The 21,207-nt window shown below is 40.5% G+C and overlaps 1 protein-coding gene across 4 annotated transcripts in view; it reads left to right on the forward strand.

The window, feature by feature from the left end:
• Positions 1-1,228: 1,228 nt before the first annotated feature.
• SNCA (synuclein alpha) overlaps positions 1,229-21,207 on the forward strand; it is a 64,018-nt gene continuing 44,039 nt past the window's right edge. Inside the window, exons 1-5 of one of the 4 annotated variants that reach the window (XM_051789806.1) lie at positions 1,236-1,411; positions 1,809-1,944; positions 3,211-3,356; positions 9,429-9,470; positions 16,798-16,943. In XM_051789806.1, coding sequence (XP_051645766.1) covers positions 3,236-3,356; positions 9,429-9,470; positions 16,798-16,943 — 309 coding nt within the window. In that variant the 5' untranslated portion in view covers positions 1,236-1,411; positions 1,809-1,944; positions 3,211-3,235. Of the gene's footprint in view, positions 1,412-1,483; positions 1,570-1,808; positions 1,945-3,210; positions 3,357-9,428; positions 9,471-16,797; positions 16,944-21,207 lie in introns of those variants that run through there. The other 3 variants (XM_051789807.1, XM_051789808.1, XM_051789809.1) reach the window with 3 other exon arrangements.

The following is a 21,207-nucleotide window of genomic DNA, read 5'->3' on the forward strand; positions in this document are numbered from 1 at the left end:
TTACGTAATTTTTTTTTAAGGTTTTCTTGAGAGCAGAATTGTAAGGGAATGATTAATATTGTCACTCTGCACATTCTTAGACAAAGAAATAAAATCTGTTGTTTAATGCTTGGTTGATTAAAACTACTAGTGGAATGAAGCAAAAGAAAGTTGATCAAACAGTACAGAAATATTAAGGCTTATGAAGAAACCTGACAAGAGGAAGACGCTACACTTCGTGTTCAGAATGAAAATAAAACCAGGGATGTATGAGCAGTCTGCACAGGATGATGGATGAAAGATGCTCTTTGCAGCTCACAGCCTTGTATCTCTTCTATACCATGTTCTGTTTCTCCTTTCGGAGTGCAGTAAAACCCAAACTGTTTCTGTAGGTCTTGCAGGATTTGAACTGATGTACTGAAGCTGAAGGTCCATCTGTTCTAGTGCCTTGTCTCCTACTGGTCTTGGCTTTTCATGCCTAAATTCTGTTACTAAAATAGAGAAGTTTGATAGCTTTCCCTTTCTGGGGAGAAAGTGACTTCTATGCATCAGTTTAAGATTTGAGTGGCAGTGGACATGGAGTCTGTGGTGGAGAATGCCAGTAGAGGTATAGGGGTCAGTCAAGTCTTGCCGTACTGGTCTCCATCTGGGATGAAAATTTTTGTGTGTCTACAATAGGCTCAAATTACACTTGTAAGACCAACACCTCCCATGCTTAAAAATGAGCTAGGCTCATGGATCTTGTGAGGACAGTCACACTGAACTGCAGTCATTTAGGGTCAAAGATCTGGAAGTAGATGAAAAAGCAACTAGATGCTTGGGGACATTTTCTATGGCTTTGGTGAAGTGAAACAGGGGGGTACTGCAGTCACCATCAACAGCTTCCTTACACTTCTCCTAAGATGTGGTCGTCCAGCCTTTGGAACGAGTGGTGGGTGTCCGGAGTCCCAGGGGGGTCCAAGTCGCCTGGTCTGCCTTTTACCTCTCGATCCTCTCCTGATCCGCGCCGATGGAACAAGTGCTCCCAGCTGATCACGCCTCTCACCTCACCGCCGCGGAGGATGTGAGCGGGTGGGCGTAGGAGGCTGGGCGGGGGGTGCAGCTCCTCCGCGCACACCCCGGCAGCGGGTGGGCCGGGAGGGAGCGCGGTAGGTGTCTCCGCGCCTCCGCCCCTCCCTTCCTCCTCCCTCTCTCCCGCGGCGCATCCTCCCGCCCCCCGCCCTCGCCTCTCCCCGGCACTCGTCGCCTGCGGGGCTGCTGCCGGGGGTGGTGCCAGCAGCGCCGGCCCGACCCCCCGCCTCGGGATGTTCTGAGCAGGGGCAGCTCCCCTCGGGCCGCTCCGCGCCTCGCCCGCCGCCTGCCCGTCCCCCCCGCCGCCCCTCGCCTGCTCGGAACGGGTCAGGTCGGTCGCCGGTGGCGGAGGATCCCGGCGGTGAGTGCGGGACAGGGCGGGGCGGCCGCCGGCCCCGGGGGCGGAGGGGGGGTCGGGGGCGCGGGGGCGCTCGGGCGTGGGGGGAGCGGCTCCGCTGCGCGTCGGTGTTGCCGGGACTGAGCTGTGTCTGTGGAGCCGTGCGGGATGCGCGTATGTGGGTATGAATATATAGATATAATTATATCTATATATGTAATATCTGTCTATCTGTCTGTGTCCATCCATCCTTCCATCCATCCTTCCATCCATCCTTCCATCCATCCTTCCATCCATCCTTCCATCTATCCATCCGTCTATCCATCTGTCTATCCATCTATCTATCCATCTATCCATCTCTCTATCCATCTATCTATTTATCTATCTGTCTGTCTGTCTATCTATCTCTCTCTCTATATAGATAAATTTCCTGTTGAACGTCCTCGTGTGGGCACGGGGGAGGGAGGAGAAGCCGGGCGCCGTGGCCGCCTTGTGCCGACGGCGTGTCCGCGGGAGCCCGTGGGTGCCCACACGGTAGCGCCGCCCTGCCCTGCTCGGTAGGTGCCCCTCTATGTGTATGTATGGATGTACGTATATGTATGTTTGCACATCTGTATGGGCACGGCGCCCTGCTCTCTCCCTCCCTCCCTCCCTCTGCAGGTGCCTGTGTGCTGTGTGACACACCCCGGTGCCGCACGCCCGCGGTCCCCAGGTGCCCCCGCACCTGTGGTCGCGGTGCTGCCCTGGGTACGGGTTTGGGGACACCCTCGATGGAGGAGTCGGAGGGTCCCGCGGTCTGGGTCCTGCCTCCGCCCCGTCTCTCTGTATAAAGCACCCCTTCGCCATCCCCAGGGTGACAGGTACTGTAGGCAGTTTGGCTGGAGCACAAACACTGCCTTTCTTCACACGCTCGTCACGAGTTAGTAGAAAGCTGCGACAGCCCAGATGCCTTCCTAGACATCCATTCCTCCTACTCAGGCTCTGGCAAAGAAGAAAAGATAACAGGCAGCACTTCTGTCTGTGTGGGTGGAGGACGAGAAAGGAATATTGATAATGTATTTGTTGAAGGGACACTAATTTTTGGTTTTAATTACTATTTTAGTGGTTTCAGAGTAGTGCTGTGCTGCATGGCTGCCACGGAACTCACTCGGTGGCTTTAGTTCAGTGCTTTTAAAACCCTGCGTTCTTCCTTCTGCTTTTTAGTAAAATCTTTTCTCGGTCCTGATGCATGCAAGGAACCCAGGCAGGAAAGCTCAGTTTCCAGAAGAGGGACGTGGACTGTGTGCAAAATGCTGAACAACTGGAAAAGCAGCGTTTTCTATTTGCTCCAGTCCTTCTGAGTTGTAATGGCAATTTCCTACAACAAGTGAACATTTGTCATTCTGGAGGGATTTTGGTTAATGTGGTTTGTTTTGCAGGTTGGTCTGTTTGTTTGGGGTTTTTAAGTTGCTGGTGTTTTTTTAAGTTGGTTTTTTTTTCTCTGAATTAGAGGTGGAGTATCATTAAATGCAGGGCTAAATCTTGCGATTAGCACGTGAACGGAACCATCCTTTGGAAGGAATGATGCCTTGTTAGACAAGGAAGGGACTCATATCAGTGAATCCATCTTCCAACCAGTACTGCATTATTGGCAACCTCTCTTAGGATTCTCTGGAAACAGGATCTCTGTTTCCTATAGCTACATAATATAGATGTATAAATAATGTAATTTTTAAGTAATTGTGTTCCCATTCAGTTGGAATAATTTTTTTCCCCTTTCTGGGATAAAAGACTTAAAAAAATCTTATTGAAAGTGTACTGTCTTTTTTTTTTTTTTTCTCTAGAGCTGTGTGAAGAAAGTCTTCAGCCATGGATGTGTTCATGAAAGGACTTTCCAAGGCAAAGGAGGGAGTCGTAGCAGCAGCAGAAAAAACCAAGCAGGGTGTGGCAGAGGCGGCAGGAAAGACGAAAGAGGGAGTCCTCTATGTGGGTAGGTGGGCAGCGGAGACCACAATGCTGGTTGGTGTACACAGACATTCACTGCTGGATCCTCATCAGACCTAGTATTCTGAAAAAAAACCAACCCTAGTCACTCATAGGAGACCACTGCAAAACAAACAAGAGGAGAGTTGTGCCTCCTGAGCTCCAGTTCTTTAATGTTAGTTCTTATGTCACGTGCTGGCCATGTGTCACTGCTCTGTGGAGCCACATCTGTAACACCAGACTGAATGAGGTTGTATCATGGGAGGTGCCTTGCAGTACAGGTCACTGGATGGTTATTCTATTCAAGAAGTTGGTACAGTAAAAATAAATTTAAAAAAATATAAAAGCTGAAGTGGAAGGTGATTTGACAGCATTCTATAGAACTTGGAGTTTAAATAGGATTTTAAGAGAAGATACTTGAGAGGTTAATTCAGGAATTGAGGATTAGACAGGCTGACTGATTGGCATGTTGACAGTACTGTTTTGTGTGGCAAAGTGTCATGTCCTCATGGTTTGAAGTTAGCTTCATATTTTGTACCTACTATTGCAAATTCCTAGCATTTCCATGACTTCTCCAAGAAGAACAGCTACAGTTAATGGAGTAGGGCAGGTAGACCCCAATGTAGCAAAGCAGTTATTAAGTGTCGTTCTGGGACACGAAAGTCTTGCATGGTACTTTTATGCATGATAGTCATCTTTATTTTAGCAAGTATTGGGCTTTAGAGGACTGTCTTGCAAATGCTGCCATGAAAAATTCACAGAAAAATAACCTGCCAAGACTATAGGAGTAAGTGGTTATTTTTTAAAAAAGTAATTATGGATCTGTTTCTCTTATTTATCAAATAAAGTTAGTGCGTAATATAAAGGAGGGGAAAACATAGCCTTTTCTGTAGGTCCTTTCTATTTTGCTGATTTTGTAGCAGTTCAGCTCTGTAATGGATGCTGTGTGTGCCAAGGGAGATGTGCACACATAGCAGAGAGAAGTTAAACAGAGCTGAAAACCGGAGGCATTTTTTTTTCAATGGGAGCACTGAGATCGCTGCAATTCCAGTGTCTTTTTAGGATTCCCTCCACCCTTGCAGGCTAGTGCCAGTTTGTGAGAAATTATTTCTGCTCCAGATAGTGTGGACTACTCATTTGGAATATACTTCTTGCATGTTGAGCCATAGCAAAGCTCAGTGCTCTTGCCAACAGGGATGGCAATTATTTTGAACACTAATTGTAAGATGAGTCTATTTTAAAATGAGCATCTGCTCATTTTCAAGATACCAAAACAGATGTTCTCTCGCTGTAAATTGTGCTTGATGTTGGAGTCATTTTTCAGGGGTGAGGCTTTCTTTTATTTTGTTTTCTTGTGGTGCTGACCATGCTTCTGGGGTCATTGATTTCTTTGTATTGGAAACCTCCATTGTGTGCTGAATTAATCTTTGTGTTTGACCTGTTCTCCAAACCGTAATAATATTTGAACCTAGTTCTGGTCCCAAAGGCAACAGATTTCCTGTTGACTTCAGAGACGCTTTTGCTGAGGTTGAACTTTGGAGGGCAGGCTTGCTATTTTTTTTCAAGAATAAATGACTGAGGACAGCAGAACCCTGAGCCATGATAGGGACTTGTGCATGTGACTGTAGTAATGGTGGATGATCGTTCTCGTGCCAGATGCCTCCTTTTCAGAAGGAAGGAGCTGTATGCACACTTTGTTGTGCAGGTAAAAAAACCTTTGGTTGGAAGCTGTCTCCAGGAGCTCTGGCAGCCCATGTACAGTTGTGTGCTTGTCCATACCTGCAGGGTGTTTCAACAGGATCACGTAGGGTCAGGGGTAAATTGGGAGCTGGGTGTTTCTCTGTCTACTTCCCAGGCAAACAGGAGAGGTGGCTCTTCTCCTGTGCAGCGTTAGCAAAGGCCAGTGTGATAATCTCTGGTTCTGTAGGCTGGTAATGGTTTCAGTGCTAAAGGTGGTGAAACCTCTTTAAGAGCAGAGGAGAGGAGCAGTACAATGCGGCAGACCTCCTGAAGATTTCTCCCTCCCTTTATCGTTGGGTTTTCAGGTTTGAGTTTCACAGCCAGATTATACTGTGAAAGCTGCCTGACATCTTGTAAAAAAGAACCTAACAGCACTGGGCTAAGAGGGACGTGTTGATGGTTTTTAGTTTCATAACATTCAGCCTTCAGTTACTGCTGGAGAATTAAGAAGATGCAAAGTCTTTGGTCCAGATCCCCTAGATGGTATGGTCTCTCACTTGAATGAGTGGAATTGAAGTAAATATGGAAAACATCTGGACCTTCCTGTTCAGGCTGCTGTTAACTATTATGTGAAAGATCATAACATAATTCTACCTGGTAAAGGATTAACTGGGGATCTGTTTTTTCCCTGTCTCTTTTTTCTTCCCTCAATCCACTGTCTTTATCCTCTTATTAAGTACTCAAGATACTTTTCAATACAGTCTACAATGTGTTTTTATGCTTTCATGTATTGTTTTTTGAGGTTTCTTTCCTGCCAAATTCCTCTGCTGATGGGCTTCATCATTGGCCAGCTGAAATCGGTGGCTCTGTCTTAACTCATACAAGTGCAGCATCAGAACATTTCTTGATGTTAAACAAGGGCCTGATCATTGTTTAGAAAGGATGACTGAGGTTCAGCAGTCCTGTGCTGCTTGCGTTTGCTGTAAGTTTAAAACTGGGTCTCCCTGTGTCCTTCAAGAGCTGTTGGTGTGAAGCAGTGAGGAAGTGAGTGGCAATACCCCCACTTGCTTTGGAACCAGGAACTGAGAGTAAGAAGGATGCATTTGCATGCTCTTGGTGATGTAGTGTTCCAGATGTCCACTGAGCTTTTTGTGTGCTACCAGTGAGCTGAAGATTTTGCTCAATTGACTCTTCAGTGCATGTTCAGTGCTCAGAAATGGAAGTTTCCAGTCCATTTTTGGTGTGTCATACACTTGCACAACAAAGGAATAATTCATCAGCTGCAGGGTTGCTAACAGATGAGTTGTTTACTACTCCCTGTCCTGGCACATGGCCGTAGAGTAGAACAGTGCAGTCATGACCTATTTGGCAAGACCATCCAAATTCCTCTGCTGCACTCTCTTTTCATGAGGTTTCTTGTTTTCCTTTGATGGTAGAAAAGCCAGCAGAGTAGTTGAGGGACTCAAGACCTGTCTGGTGGAATAATGGGCTTCGGGACTTGGAAGCAACCATTTTCCTTAGATGTTAATTTCTCCTTCCCCTAATTTGGGCTTATGTCTACCTGTCTTTAGCCAACTCTGATTAAGTAAGGTGAATAGTCTGTTGGTCTCTCAAATAGTCCAGAAATGAGTGTATTTCCAAACTGCTGATACACTCCTTCTTTTTGGCATAATGATAGTGATGATAATAAATTATGAAGAGAGTCTATGGTATTTTTTATAATTGCAAAAAGGCAGAAATTCTGTTTTGGCTTCTCCCTCGGCTCACACAAGTGTGTACTATAGCTAGGAAAAAAAGCATTACCATGTACTACTATTGCTTCTAAGTAGTTTAGGTCAGAGTTAGGTTTCTTGGTCTTTATATTATCCCTACTCTGATTCCTCTTGTTTTGCAGGATACCACAAACAAGACTATTGATGTTTTGGGAATGCCAGAATGAAAGACAGCTAATTTCTCTCAAATACAATGTGGACGACCAGCTTTCCTTCATTGCCAGCCAGAAGTCACCCTACTGAATTAAGCTGTTGTTATTTATAGGCCTGTTCTGGCAGCTCCTAATGTACTTCTAGATGCTGTTGTAGCTGGGATGGCAGAAACAGCTACTTGCATGCAAAAATGTGCAGTAGTGGGGCAAGTAGTATTGAGCTCTAACATATGCTGTAAGATCTGGAACACCAAATAGCTGGTTGTTTGCCAATTAATGGATTTGGCTATACATATCTCTGTTCTGTATGGGTCTATAAGCCGAGTTTTCATTAAAGAAAAGCCTCTCTTCCACTAACAGAGAATGCAGAGCATTTCTTTACGAGTTGTGGTTATAGCAGTGTTACGTCAGGGCAAGTGAAGTAAGAATCAGCTTACATAGATCCCTCTGGAGCTGTATGCATTGCAGAGGTCCTCAGGGAGTTCTGTCATACCATCCATCTCTTACTGGCCTCAGGGAACCGAGTGCTTGATAATTCACAGGTTTCCATGTCTTTAATAGCTTGGCTTGCAGACTGCAAATTCAACAACATGAATGAGATACTGACCAGGTTTAACAATGCATTTAAAAGCATATGCTTAATATTAGGCATTCCAATAGACACTGTAAGCCTGCAATGGTGTTTAATCTCTTTCTAGAAGTCAGTAGAACCGTCATAGGCTTGAATTCCAGCATGCGTTCACAGTGCCCTGCTTTTTCAGGTCTCATGGTATCACAAGATTGAGAACCAAAGTCCTAAAACAAATCTTTAGACGCTAACACCTTGCATTTAATGAAATTTATGATTCTTCAATGGTAAATATTTTCAGTGAGAGAAAATAACCTTTTTTTTTAAAGAGAAAACTAAAATAAAGGGAGAAAATACTTCTCAGCTGTTAAACCTCATCATTAGCTAGCTGAAGGAACATGTCATTTTACTTGATGCAGTATTTTTTCCCTTTTATTTGTTGTGGATTATTATTTTGCTGTTGCTCATGGGTAACAGAGCCATTTCAATGCTGTAATCAATCTAATAGTGTCATGAATAGATGGCTAAAGTTCCGTAAGTTGGCACTAGTAGCCAGTAGGACATGTTGATGAATGAACTTATATTTTATTTCAGTGTTTAATTGTATTATTATAACAGTAAGTTTCTTTCCTCTAACATTTTTCTACTCGTGCATTTTCCTCTAGTATATTTCTACTTATATCAGTTTGTATATTAATTTTATAGGCTTAAGATAAAATTGTATCTATGTTAGAAGTGTAAAGTCAGAAGTATAAATTTTAATGTCTCAAATACTGAATGACAGAGACAAAAAGTTGCATTACAAATAAGGTAATTCTGTGTTGCTAATAAAGAAAAGTCATCCTATCTCTGGCAGACTAAGTAAGATGATTAATTAGGAGCCATAAACTCTGTCATTGTAATGCTTAATTGCACATTGTTAAGTGTCGTAGTCCACAGATGGATACTAATCCCTGAAATGTAGCCAAATTCTAAAACCTGACAAGGACAAGTAGAGGTCTGGTAGGGAAAAAGACGTGGAGGTAGATTTTGAACAGCAGTATGTGCTAATTTGTTTCTCCTGTTGAAAACACAAGCAATTCTTCCCTTTGATGCATCATGGTAAAGAGTTACGATCTTTTTTACATAGCTGTTCCAAAAATCGGTTTGGTCTTCAGGATGACAGTTACATTGCTTTCACAGGTCTTGTGTTATGACTCAATCTAGTACAAGTTCTAGGTTGCTGCCTGCAAATCATATATGAGCTGTCACATGTGCCTGTGACAACGAGGACACCAGATGCAAAAGACCTTGAGTTTGATTTCAGTGACTTTTTCATATTTAAATCCTATCTACCATTTAAGGTTTCTCTTTTGTATTAATTTATGTCTAAATCTGGCTAGCACTACCAGCTCTCCATGATTTTAACCTCTAGGTCTTTCTGTAGTTCAGTAGTGGTTGTCAACCCCTGCGAACTGAGATCTGGCCAAGTGTTGTAAAATGAAATTGTAAGGATCTTCTGGGAACTGTGGCTCTGATCTTCTCCAAATGCATGCAAGAACCTCCTTAGGATGTCAACATTAACATGGTTTCTGTGCAGGGTCATCCATGTGAGTTTGCAAACTGAGAGGCTTAGTACGGCTGTTAGGAAAATGGCAAGGAAATGAGCATGTACAAGAAATAAACTGCAGAAGTGTTTCCACTGTTACTCACCTTTCCACAGTCAATATATATCCATGCAGTTGTTCTTTATTGATGGTTTTACCTCTTCCCTTAGATTAAATTCCTCTTTAATTTCTTTTAATAACCTTAGAAAATACTGTATGGAACTGTATGTAATCTATATATTAATCCCTCTTTATCATCTGCCTAGTCTTTACCAGTACTTAAGAATATGCACTTTCAACCGAATACTGTTCTTTTTTTAGGTTCCAGGACCAAGGAGGGAGTTGTTCATGGTGTCACAACAGGTAAGACAATTATCTCTCAATTTCAACCTCTTCTCTACATTTGATTAATCAACCATTTAGCTGTTAAAAATTCTTTTTGAGAGCGCTACAATTTACAAAAAATAGAAAAACATAGGAAAATTGAGAGCTGGTTGGGTGGGATGACTAAAGAGAAATGGCTTATAGGAAAGAAACAAATTTCAGAGCTTTGATCAAATGATTTGAATTTGTCACAGTTATGAGTGGTTTGAGATGTTTTTTAGAACTACCTAATCTCTCAGTAGCAAGAGTACTTTCAGACTTTGGAATTAATGCCAGGCATGTATGCTCACAATAGCATTTCTACACCAAAAAAGGAGTAAATTTGCATTTTAAATTGATTTGCAGGAATCGTTTTAGGTATGAACTGAAACCAGTAACAAATAATTTGTTTTAAGGGGCAAAATGAATGGAAGTCTTTGATATCTACAGAGTGCAGGAAAGCCTTAGCTGACCATGGTGCACTGAATAGAATGTGTAATTTTCTTCTGTAGAATATGAGGCTTCTGGAGATGTGAAGAAAATGCATGCTCAAGAATATTAATTTGTTTTTCTCCAAAGAAATGAGAAAACAAATAAGGTAGTAGAAAAGGATTTTTGTTCTTAGTATACAGGCAATGTATCATTCACGTGTGCTCACATAAGCCAGTGCCAAAGATAAACAATGGTACATAAAAATGTCAGTACTTAATATCACAGCCCATATAAACGATTGAAAAGTCAGTCAAGAGTATTTCTAGTAACAAAACTGAAGAGAACATCTATGATAGTCCTTCAGAGTTGAGCCTCTGGCTAAGCATACGTGCTGTTGTTATGAGATTTGAAACCTCAGCCTGTTAGACCTCAATTAAGAGAAATAGTCAAAGAGATCGTTACTTTAACCAGTAGAGGATTGCAGTAGAATGAGATTTGAGGCACATATATCTAATATCATCACAGATGTGGGAACAACAACTGACAACAGTTGCAAGCAAGTTAATAGAGGTGATGTACACCAAGCTGGGCTGTGGTAGAATCCAAGTCAAGGGCATTTGCACATGGATGAAACGTGCTGAAGCAATAGGACTCAAGTAGACTAGCTCAGCGGGAGACTTCTTTCCCATCTCCCAGAAGAAACTACTGATCTCAAACACTGTATCTTTCTTTATCTGACTGCAGTATGTGTAGTGAGACAGGAAATTTTAAGTAAATGAATAGAATTTTTGACAGGTTTGAAAAGATGGTAAATTTTATTCTGGAAGGAACAAAACAGACTCTAAAGCCGAACATAAGGAGAACACATCTGTTACGTGCTGTGCCTATGAACAGAAAATTTGGAAAAGTTACTGTCAATTTTAGGCAAAACAGTGGTTGTTCCTCATGCACTTTATGAAATGGGTGTCACAAAGTGAAACACTGAAAGCTTGGGAGTAATGGGGTTTGTGCCACAGTTTGCTTCCTTCTGGCCTGTTCAACTGTTTGAGATGAGTTTGGCTGTTGAATGGAAATGGAAAATGAATAGGGGTTGAATTTCAGGTTGAAATATGACTGTGAGGAGACTTCAGGCAGAATCTAGAGAGCGCGGTATCCAAAATGAAACAGTATGGACTTGGTACTATAAGAACGGAGAAATTTCTTGGGTCATATTTTAAGAATAAAAACTAATTGTAAGTCTATAAAGAGTTGTTCTGGCCAGCAGAGAAGGTAGATGAAAACAGTTTTTGGTTCAGTGTAGTCATGCTAGGAGGTATAACATGAAGACACTGAGAAATGCCAGTGAAGTTGCTGTAGAAATCAAATCCCTTTAAATCAATGCTATTAAGGTTGATATAACAAAACTGCCCTTTAAGGCACTTGTAAAGACCTACTTGTCTCTTTTCATAGGACTGGGTGTTCACAAGTTCTGGTCATCTTAGCATATTAGCTCCCCAGTGCATCAGGGGAAATAAATATTTTATTATGTAAATAAAAAAGGTTTGAGAGGTTGGAGACAGTCAAATCCAAACTAGAATCACAGATCAAAACAAGTGTGTTCACAATTGTGCAGTTAGTCCTTTCTTACTGTCTGAGTTCCAAAATCTTGCTGGTTTTGCTATTTTTGAATAGTTAGTGGTTTAAAACCCTGTGCTGGTGAGATAACTGTGAGCTGACACACCTCAAAGTGCTATAAAACTAAATACACTCTTTGGTCAATTACTTTCCAAACCCAGACATTCTTGACTGAAGTGTTTCTTGCTTTAAATGTGACCTGATTGTACCAGGTTTAGTGGCATAAAGACACTGTGAAATGAGGATCCTAGGCTGTGCTTCACAGGAATATGGTGAGAGTGTTATTTGTGAAGTCACCCTTTCTCAGAACTTCTGAAGATGAAGCAGCTTTGCTTATTGGTTTTATGGGGTGTTTGCTTGTGTTTAGAATTGCCTTCCTAATTAACATGTCTACTGGCCTTTGACTATAAATGCATAATTCATCTACCTTGCTTATCTCCCAGGGATAAATGTCCAGAAATGAACAGTATTAAAGATAAAATATTTACAGTTCATCTCCTGATATTCAAAATAAAGCACTATTTGTAAATAGATCAGGGAGAAAAAGCCCTTGGTTCTTCAACCATGTGTCTGTTTCCTGAAAGTGAGTGAAGACACAATATCAAGTTATGAACCACAGTCAAGCGTTTTGCTGAATTATTTTATCCAATCATTCTTGTTTTTCTTAACACAGTTAACACATTCCTGCTGTGTTTATTTTAACTCCATCAGGTATCTTACAGAAAAATTGCATAAATTAAAGGACCACCAATGTATTTATGGCATCTTTGCAAATGAATTCTTCAAGTATCTGAAATAGATATTCAAAAATATATTTAGTGCAGTAAGAAGAAATTCAGAGAAATCCTGTAGTTTTCATCTACTTTTATTGTTCAAAGTTGAAAGCAACTAGTTATCATTTTGAATTAAGCCAAAGGTTTCACAATGATATTGTATGTTACCCAGGTGCCTATAATAAGTAGGGGAAAGAAAACTTCAATGCTAATATTTTTTGTACCGTGCTGTAGTACGTATTTGAACTTCAAATTCAAAGTTAGCCTCGAGATGGTCGTTGTACATCGTCCCAGGGTCATTTAATGGAATGGACAGTCTCTGCATAGACAGAAGTAATCAGGCCAGAGCACAGCAGAGCTCTGCAGAAGCTGATTTACCCTGTTTCTCAACACTGGGATGCAAAGCATGTATCAATTCTACAAAGACTTAAGGGCTTAAGATCATTAAACAACCTGGTATTCAGATTAATTTAATTACTTGGAATCAACCCCCTACATTCTGAACTGATTTGTTTGTGCATAGTTAATGCTTTCCCCTGCTTACTACTTAATGAAGGCAATAAAATATGTGAGACTGGAAACCTATTTTGGTTTTTCTTCTCCTGTCACTGGGGTTTCAGAGCTGGATGGTCACCAGGCTGGAGCTAATTATCAGAGTCACTCTGGTGACTTCGATGATGTTTGGGTGCTCTGATTTCTGAGGGGGTGTATGAGAGATCTTTCATGGTAACTCCCGTGTCAGCTTTCTCATGCTATGTCTGTGTGTGGGTTTTGGCTGGGGTAGAGTTACTTTTCTTCATAGTGGCTGGTATGGGGCTGGTTTGGATTTGTGCTGGAAACAGTGATAGTGTTGATAACACGGGGATGTTTTAGTTACTGTTGAGCAGTGCTTACACAGTGTCAAGGCTTTTTCTGCTTTTCACCTCACCCCACCACCAGGGTGGGGTGCACGAGGAGCTGGGAAGAGACACAGCCAGGACAGCTGGCCCCAATTGACAAGAGGGATATTCTACACTGTGTGGCATCATGCTCAACAATAAAACTAGGGGTAAGGTTGGTGGGGGGCAGCTGCTCCGGGTCTGGCTGAGCATTAGTTGCTTGGTGGTGAGCAATTGTTTTAATTTGCATCATTTGTGTTTCTTGGGCTTCATCTCTCTTTCTCTCTGTTATTTTCCTTTTTATTACAATTTGTTCAAGTTATATTATTTCAATTAAACTGTACTTATCTCAGCCCACAAGTTTTCTTACTTTTACCCTTTCAATTCTCTTTTCCCCTGTCCTGCTGGGAGTGGCAGTGAATGAGCAGCTGTGTGGTGCTTAGTTGCCAGCTGGGGTTAAATCACAAAACAGTCTGAAATAGAAGCAATCTTAAATATACCTCTTTTGTTACTACTTTTATCAACATCTTATTGTTGTGCCATTAAGGGTGTTAGTGGCCTGATTCCTTTTGATTTTACTTTGCATGTACTAAGCCTTTCCTAGGATAATATGTTTCTGAGAGGAGAAAACAGACTTCAGGCAGAGCTTTTCCAAAACATTCTAATAGTAGGAACAGCAGCCACTGGATAGGTGTGCTTGGTAGGTGGTTGTACTTGCCAGGACAGCATAGAAACATGGCTTTAATAATGGCATCAGGAATTAGGTGTTTTCTACTGAAGCATCCACAGTGCTCTCAATTCCACTCTGTTTCTTGGTATTTTGCTTTTGAGGTGCAGTTTTTTTAATAGCTTCAGATAATGAAACTAATTATGACCTGGCTAGGAACACAGTGCAACTATACTTTTATCGTTTTATCAGAAGGGGCAAGTCTGCTTAAGGGCAACTGAGCATGTGATCCTTTGTCAGCATTGAGCCTGCTGAATTTGTCCTTTATATGTTCTGCCATTCAACATGTTTTGGAAAAGAGAGTTTTCAAAACAGTGTATGTCACTTGCATAGAAAACAAAATGAACAGAACGAAAGGACCTAGATTTATAGAATCATGGAATGTCTCATAGACTGGTTTGGTTTGGAAGGGACCTTAAAGATCATTTAGTTCCAACCCCCTGCTGTGGGCAGGGACACCTTCCACTTGACCAGGTTGTTCATATCTCCATCCAATCTGGCCTTGAACATTTCCAGAGATGGGGCATCCACAGCTTCTCCAAGCAACCTGTTCCAGTGCCTCACCACCTTCACAGTAAAGAATTTCTTCCTTATGTCTAATCTGAACTTTCTCTTTCAGTTTGAAGCCACTCCCTCTTGTCCTATCACTGCATGCCCTTGTAAAAAGTCCCTCTCCATCTTTCGCCCTTTAGGTGCTGGAATGCTCCTACAAGGTCTTCCTAGAGCCTTCTCTTTTCCAAGCTGAACAATTCCAATTTTCCCAACCTTTCCTGCTCCATCCCTCTGATCATCTTTGTGGCCCTCCTCTGGACTCTGTCCAACAGGTCTATGTCCTTCCTGTGTCAGAGCCCTAGGGATGGACACAGCATTCCATGTGGGATATCACAAGAGGGGCAGAATCACCTCCCTTGACCTACTGGTTACGCTTTTGATGCAGCCCAGGATGTCTCCCAAAAAATGAATGAGACAGAGGAAAATTGAAAAGCAATACTGATATGTACCCAAAGCACATCTTTTTTTTTTTTTTTTTTTTTTTTTAATATATATTTTTTTTTTTTTTGAGAATAGAATTTTTAAATCTACTTCTGCAAGATGCCACTCTAACATCTCTGTTTGAGGTTTCTTTTTGCTATTTGAATTAATATTGGAAGCAATAGAGAGTTTCTATCTCATAATGTTTCTCAGCTTGTTTCTGCAAGACTCCATGTACAATCAGGTCTTAACATTCTTTGCAAGATACACTGTGTCACTAGGACACACTTTAAGATACGTGTTTACAAAAACTAGTTACGTGTAGAATCCAGAGCTTTTTGTAGTCTGTAGCTGGTAATAATCAAGCGGGGCATCTTAACAAATGTCTTTTTGCACTTACTAGCATTAAGTCAAACCTTCCCTGAGGGCAACATTTGCTTTACAGCAAAAACCACTTTTGATTTTTTTTTTTTTTCTGGAAAAAACATGGCAGTAGAGTAGTGGATGTATGCAATAAAATTTCTTGAGAAGTTTTTAATCTCATTAGCATGTATGGTTATGGAACAGACTTTCTCTGTTTCTAGTTTCAGACGATGTATAGTCTGTTGCCGTCCTGCTCTGTAATGAAATCTCCTGGCCATAGCAGAGATAATACTCATTTGGTTCCTAACTTTTCCCTTTCATTTAGAGTGAGCATTAAATTATCGGCATCCTTTTTCAGTCAGCAGATATTTATTATTTGGGTCTTTAATAAAAATTGTATTGTTTACCTTTCTAGCTTTTTCCTAATTGTTGTTTTTAATGTCAATCATGGCAGTGTATTCTGCCTGCCCTGCGATATGGATGGCTGATACTCTTTATGCAAGAAATTAAAGAAATGTAATTTATCCACAGAAAGTCTAATTTTTTTGCATGTGCTTCCCCAAAAAAATACTCAAAAAGGGTGGCCTAACTGCCAAGCAGAATCCATCCTGTGCTCAAAAAGGATGCAAATAAAGCTATGAATACATTTTATGGATCAGAGGGAATTTATCTTGGAGGAAAATATAGCATTAGTTAGAATTGCAAAAATATATGGGTGTTTTTGAAGAACAGTCCCTTGTTTAGATGAGTAAATGTGTTTTTTGCTGAAAATCTGGCTGCATAACTTTAAGGCATGAAGTCATTCCATTCCTTTTCTTAGTTCAAGCTGCTGTCAGAAAGAGCCCTTGGGAATGAATGAGCAGAAAGAATCCAGTGATATTCTGAAAGGTAGAATGGCAACTGCTGATGTATATGTAGGCAAAATGAGTTATTGTTTCCCTGGGGCTTGGAAGTTAGCTATTAATCCTGTTTGCTTTGGCATCTTTGGCATTCAATCTTTTTGTAGATTACTATTTTATGTATCAGCATCAGGGTAAAAATCTCTAGAGAGTCTGATAAAAGGTTGTATTTGAAATTCTCTGGTTGAGCATTGGTAGATCTGCTTTTTAATTAAATATATTCTAAAAAATGAAAATAAAAAGAATAATCAGTGCTTTTGAGCCTAATGAAAGAAATCTTGTCTTCCACGCCCTGTACCATGTAGCAAGTGTTTGGTGGACTAACTGGAATGGATTATCAAACTGGCATATATAACACAGTGAGTTGAACATAATAAGGGCCCTTAAATAATGACTTTTCTTCCCTAAAGTACAGCTAGACATGAATGAAAATGTCAAATATCTTTCACATGAAAGATATTGAGCCAAAAATAAGGGTTATTTTTACCTCTACTGCTCCAGTGTTATCAGTTGGATAGTTGAATTTCTTAAGATCCACTTGGGGTACAGAAAATGTAATGGCCTTACGGCTTTTCATGATGTTGGACTGCCAGTGATAAATAAAATTCTCTGAAAACCTTACAGCTCCCAGAGTCCTAATGTGTTTTTCCATCATCTGTTTCTCCTCAGTGGCTGAGAAGACCAAAGAGCAAGTGTCCAATGTTGGGGGAGCTGTGGTGACAGGAGTGACAGCGGTGGCCCAGAAGACAGTGGAAGGAGCAGGGAACATCGCTGCAGCCACTGGCTTGGTGAAGAAGGATCAGTTGGCCAAACAGGTTTGTTTATTTACAGTCTTTTCCAGGTGAAGAAGTGAGCAATGAGTGGTCTCCGTGAACTGAGGGGCAGGTGGAGTGTTTTCTTTTCTGTCTGCCAGTGGATCATTTGTGTTACGCTAAACAAATGAACAGCAAAAAAAATGTCTGCTGTTTATAGCTTGTAGTTTGAGTGATTTGAAGAATTTGGGAACTTGAATAGAATTAGGCATGAAACTTTACTATTCTGAAATGTCTTAGCAAACTTGTATCATGGTTTAAAGTGTGATCTAGTGATGATTCTGAACTCGGCAGCCTCTAGCGGAGGCCAACCACTGTAGAATAACTGTTTAGTTAAATGAAAAGGTAACTGTTTTTTCCAATAACTCAGGATTAAAAAGCAACCTGCTAGTACTGAAAGGTCAAACAGCAAATCTCAGGTTTAACAGCACAATTTGTGTCCACTGTAGCTGAAGATTGGTACAATTTGGTATACCAATCCACTGACTGGTTAGACATATTACATCTAAAGTCAAGATCTAGCTGGAGAGTCTCTATCTTCCATTAATACAGCGACACTATCTCAAAAATGCCTCCAAGTATTCTGAGCTCTTCAGATTAAATTTTCTCTAGCTCATCCTGTAAAGCATTCTGTAGGTGTTTTTATTCCAGCACCAAGGTGAACATAAGTATTTGCACAATATGAAGTGTTACTACATTTTTGTTGCTGATACACTGTGATTATGTTCTTCCACTTACACTAGGTGAAAAGTGACCCCAACTGGTGGGAGCAATGATTTCCAAAACGTGTACAGTGTTGTTTGGAGGCAAAAATAACCCAGAAGAGACAAATACCTCCCTTTGTGCTGTTTTCTGTATGAACATTTAAGACTTAGAAAAAATAGGATTAGGAAGAATATTTAGTATTTGCATAAAGATACTGTGTCACAGATTTAGCATGAAGTTCTATTGTGCATGTTATTTCCAGTTGGCATCCAGAGAAGCTGTTAAAATTGAATCCTTAAAAACTTTTAGTTTTTTCCTTGTCTATTATTGAAGTGTATTCCTATGTGTCTGACAAATCCTATTGGTGCTTTAGTATGGGGAGCAAAAAGGGATATTACATTGTAGTAGGCATTCATTTCATTGTGGTGGATTGTTCTTTTAAACATCTCACAAGCAGTTTTATTCTCTTTCAAAGCAGTTTTCCTGGGTTTTTTTTTAGTAATTTTTTATTCAGCTTTGGGCGAAATGTTGCTTTTTATGTGGTCATGGTCCTTTGTAAAAGCTATGTGGAAGATTTGCAAAATTGAGTATCCAATGAACTGCCAGGGGATACATGAGTATGGCATGGCCACAGTAGGCTATGCCCGTAGTTCCTGCTAAAGCTCTTCTGTAGTTTTACACAGAGAATACTCATTTCTGTTCATAGCTCTTCAAACTCAGTGTAATAAGGATCATCACTGTAGTAATGCACTATTACCTACTTTAGTATTGAGCATAACTAATATTTTTTATGTCAATATACATATAGAGATCCTTATAAAGTATAAAGCAAGTGTCTTCTGATTTTCATTTAAATATGTTCTGTATATTGTTAAGCTTAAATATAAGTCGTGATGGCTCTAACAGAATAAAATCACATCTGTGAAATGAAAGAACATCCAGAATGTACATGCATATTATTCCACTGCCCTATAAATAGCAACATTATTCTGAACTGGTGCTTTGTTCTTTAGATATGTAAAACCATTCATTTGATTCTTGATACCGGTATTTTTAGACTGAGATTCTCAGTCATCTCTACAGTATGGCCATGTAGCTGATTAGTATCTGCGGCTCCTAGTGGTCTGCCTTAGGTCTCTGTCTCTTTCTGGTTTTGCAAGGGATGAGTGATCATTAATATCAAAATTGAATCATGTGGTTTTGCATTCCTGTGCAGCTCAGAGGCATGAGATAGACTTATGCTTGGCTTTTCCAGGTAAAGTGACAGTTGGGTAGGCCAGTTGAGGGCATCCAGAATACCAGTGGGACACAGGTCTCTTGTAGGAAACAGAGTCTTTCTGAAATAACAGAAGGTGTCAAACAAGCATTCAATCAAAGTATCATTGTAACTTTGTGTTTTATCTCTGTAAGGTTATGTGACTTAAGGCTGTGATATATCTAGTCTACTTTAAACTAGGAATAAAACCATGATTAGCAATAGCAAATTCATCCCCTGAGCTTCAGTGTGGCCAGCCAAATGCTTTTGGAAGGTTATTCTTCCTAGGGACATCTACTTGGAGTTTATAAACTCCATATAAAGCAAATGGCTGGGTATATCATGTGCAAGATGAACACTTTGCTTGCTTACACAGGGTAAGCCATTTGATTGAACAGGGAATTGCAAATGCAGCATACCATTGAAAGCAGATAGAACCATAATTGCAGACTGTTTTTCCACAGAAGACATTAGCCAATAATTTGTTATTTTTAGTTAGCTTCTAAACTTGTGACAAATTATTTCTTCCAATTCACATGAACCCATGTAATCTAATCCAAATCCTCCAACTGAATGTAATAAATAGTGATCTCCTGAGGTCCCTTCCAATCTGAGTTATTCTGTGAACTGCTGTAAACTCAACCTCCATGCAAGTGAAGAGGTTTGCATATTTGCCATCAATTACAGAATCAAGGACTGTGAAATAAATACAGAATCATAGAACATCTCAAGTTGAAAGGGACTCCTAAATTATCATCAAGTCCAGCTCCCTGCTCCTTGCAGGGATTAGCTGCTTCAAAACATGTTTCTGGAAGCCCCCTGAACTGATGTCATTGCTGGGATCTGCTACTAGTTGATCTGCTTGCCTGTGTGAAAGCTTGCAGTCTTGTGTGGTGACTGGCATTTTTCTTGTGCCATGATGGAAGTCTGGTTTTGACTTTCAACCAGTTGAAAACACTTGTAATTTTCTTTACCAGTGGATACGACATTGCTTACGCAAAGGAAATACTAATCAACTTGGAAAAATCCTTTCTTGAGAAGTTTGTCCAAGCTTACCTAGTGCAGCCTTTAATATTGGAGTGCTTTGGAGCATGAAGCAGAGGCTTAAACATCCGACTGAGGCCAGACTGGAGGGCTGCTGTCACACCACACTGTCACCTACCTGCCCCGCAGCTGGTGTAAGCAGGCAGTGCAGAGTGACAGCTGAGACTAGTGAGAGACAGGGATGACTCGACAGTGCCCATCTGAGGGCTGCCCAGGGGATTTCTGCTGTGGCACAGACTCACTGCTTAACACAGCAAGGGCAGTGACGGTTAGTAGGATTGAATTAATTATAAAAGGGCTAGTGTACTGCTAGCAGTATTTTAATAAGCAACAAAGCATTTATTCTGTGCCTGTACATGTTTTATTTCTGTGTACAGTGTGAATGTGCTTCTAAATTAATGGAGTTAAAAAAAAAAAAAAGGAAAATTATTGATGATTGCATTTAATGTAGAGATGAACATGGTTTTTTCCTGAGTTAAGAAAGCTGTAAAATCCAAAGGATTTTACAATTTGAATATTCTGTTTTCAGTTCAGCATGAATGTATGGACCCAAATAGGCTGGAGGGGTACTGTAGTGTATAATACTGCCTGAGAACAAAACACAGATTACAAAGTTTATTGTTTTCAGATAGGTAATTAACAAATTAAAGTTCTTGACCTCACTAAATTCATGTAATTTGGTTCCCTAACATCTAAAGAATAAAACAGTTGGTAAGTTCTATGATTTCTATGGTGAATAATTTTATTTATACTAGCACCAAAATCCCCAGTCAAGCTCAAACCTCACAGTTCTCTGCCTACCATGTCAGTATATAGTCAGATAGTTTTCATGTGCTGTAGATTTACTAAAGTAAATAGAATAGCAGACCTTGTCCTTACCATATTTGGGATCTATATGATCTGTATAGGTTGTGTTTGATATCTATATGTGCTAAATCCTTTTTCTTTTTAGTGTCTCTTAATTTAACAGGTTTATGGTAAATACCACTGTGAACACAAACATAAAACTACAGTAGCAGGTAATATAACTCATTGGTTTAATTACAAAGCTTTCAGAGAAAAAGACTTTTAAGTGTCAAGATTGCCAATTTAAGCATTAGGCATTTTCTTCTGTAGGGAATATTACTTAACTAAGAGCCCTTGCAAATTGCATTTTATGTGAAAATTAATACAGAAGAATGAAAGCAATGTCAGGTTTGCAGTATCTCCCCCTCCCCGCCCCCATGCATTTCCTGGCACTCCTTACAATTTGAACACATAGCA

The sequence above is a fragment of the Manacus candei genome, unplaced genomic scaffold, assembly GCF_025592945.1.
Source record: "Manacus candei isolate 608988 ecotype Guabito, Panama unplaced genomic scaffold, ASM2559294v1 h1tg000028l, whole genome shotgun sequence".
NCBI classification, from domain to species: domain Eukaryota; kingdom Metazoa; phylum Chordata; class Aves; order Passeriformes; family Pipridae; genus Manacus; species Manacus candei.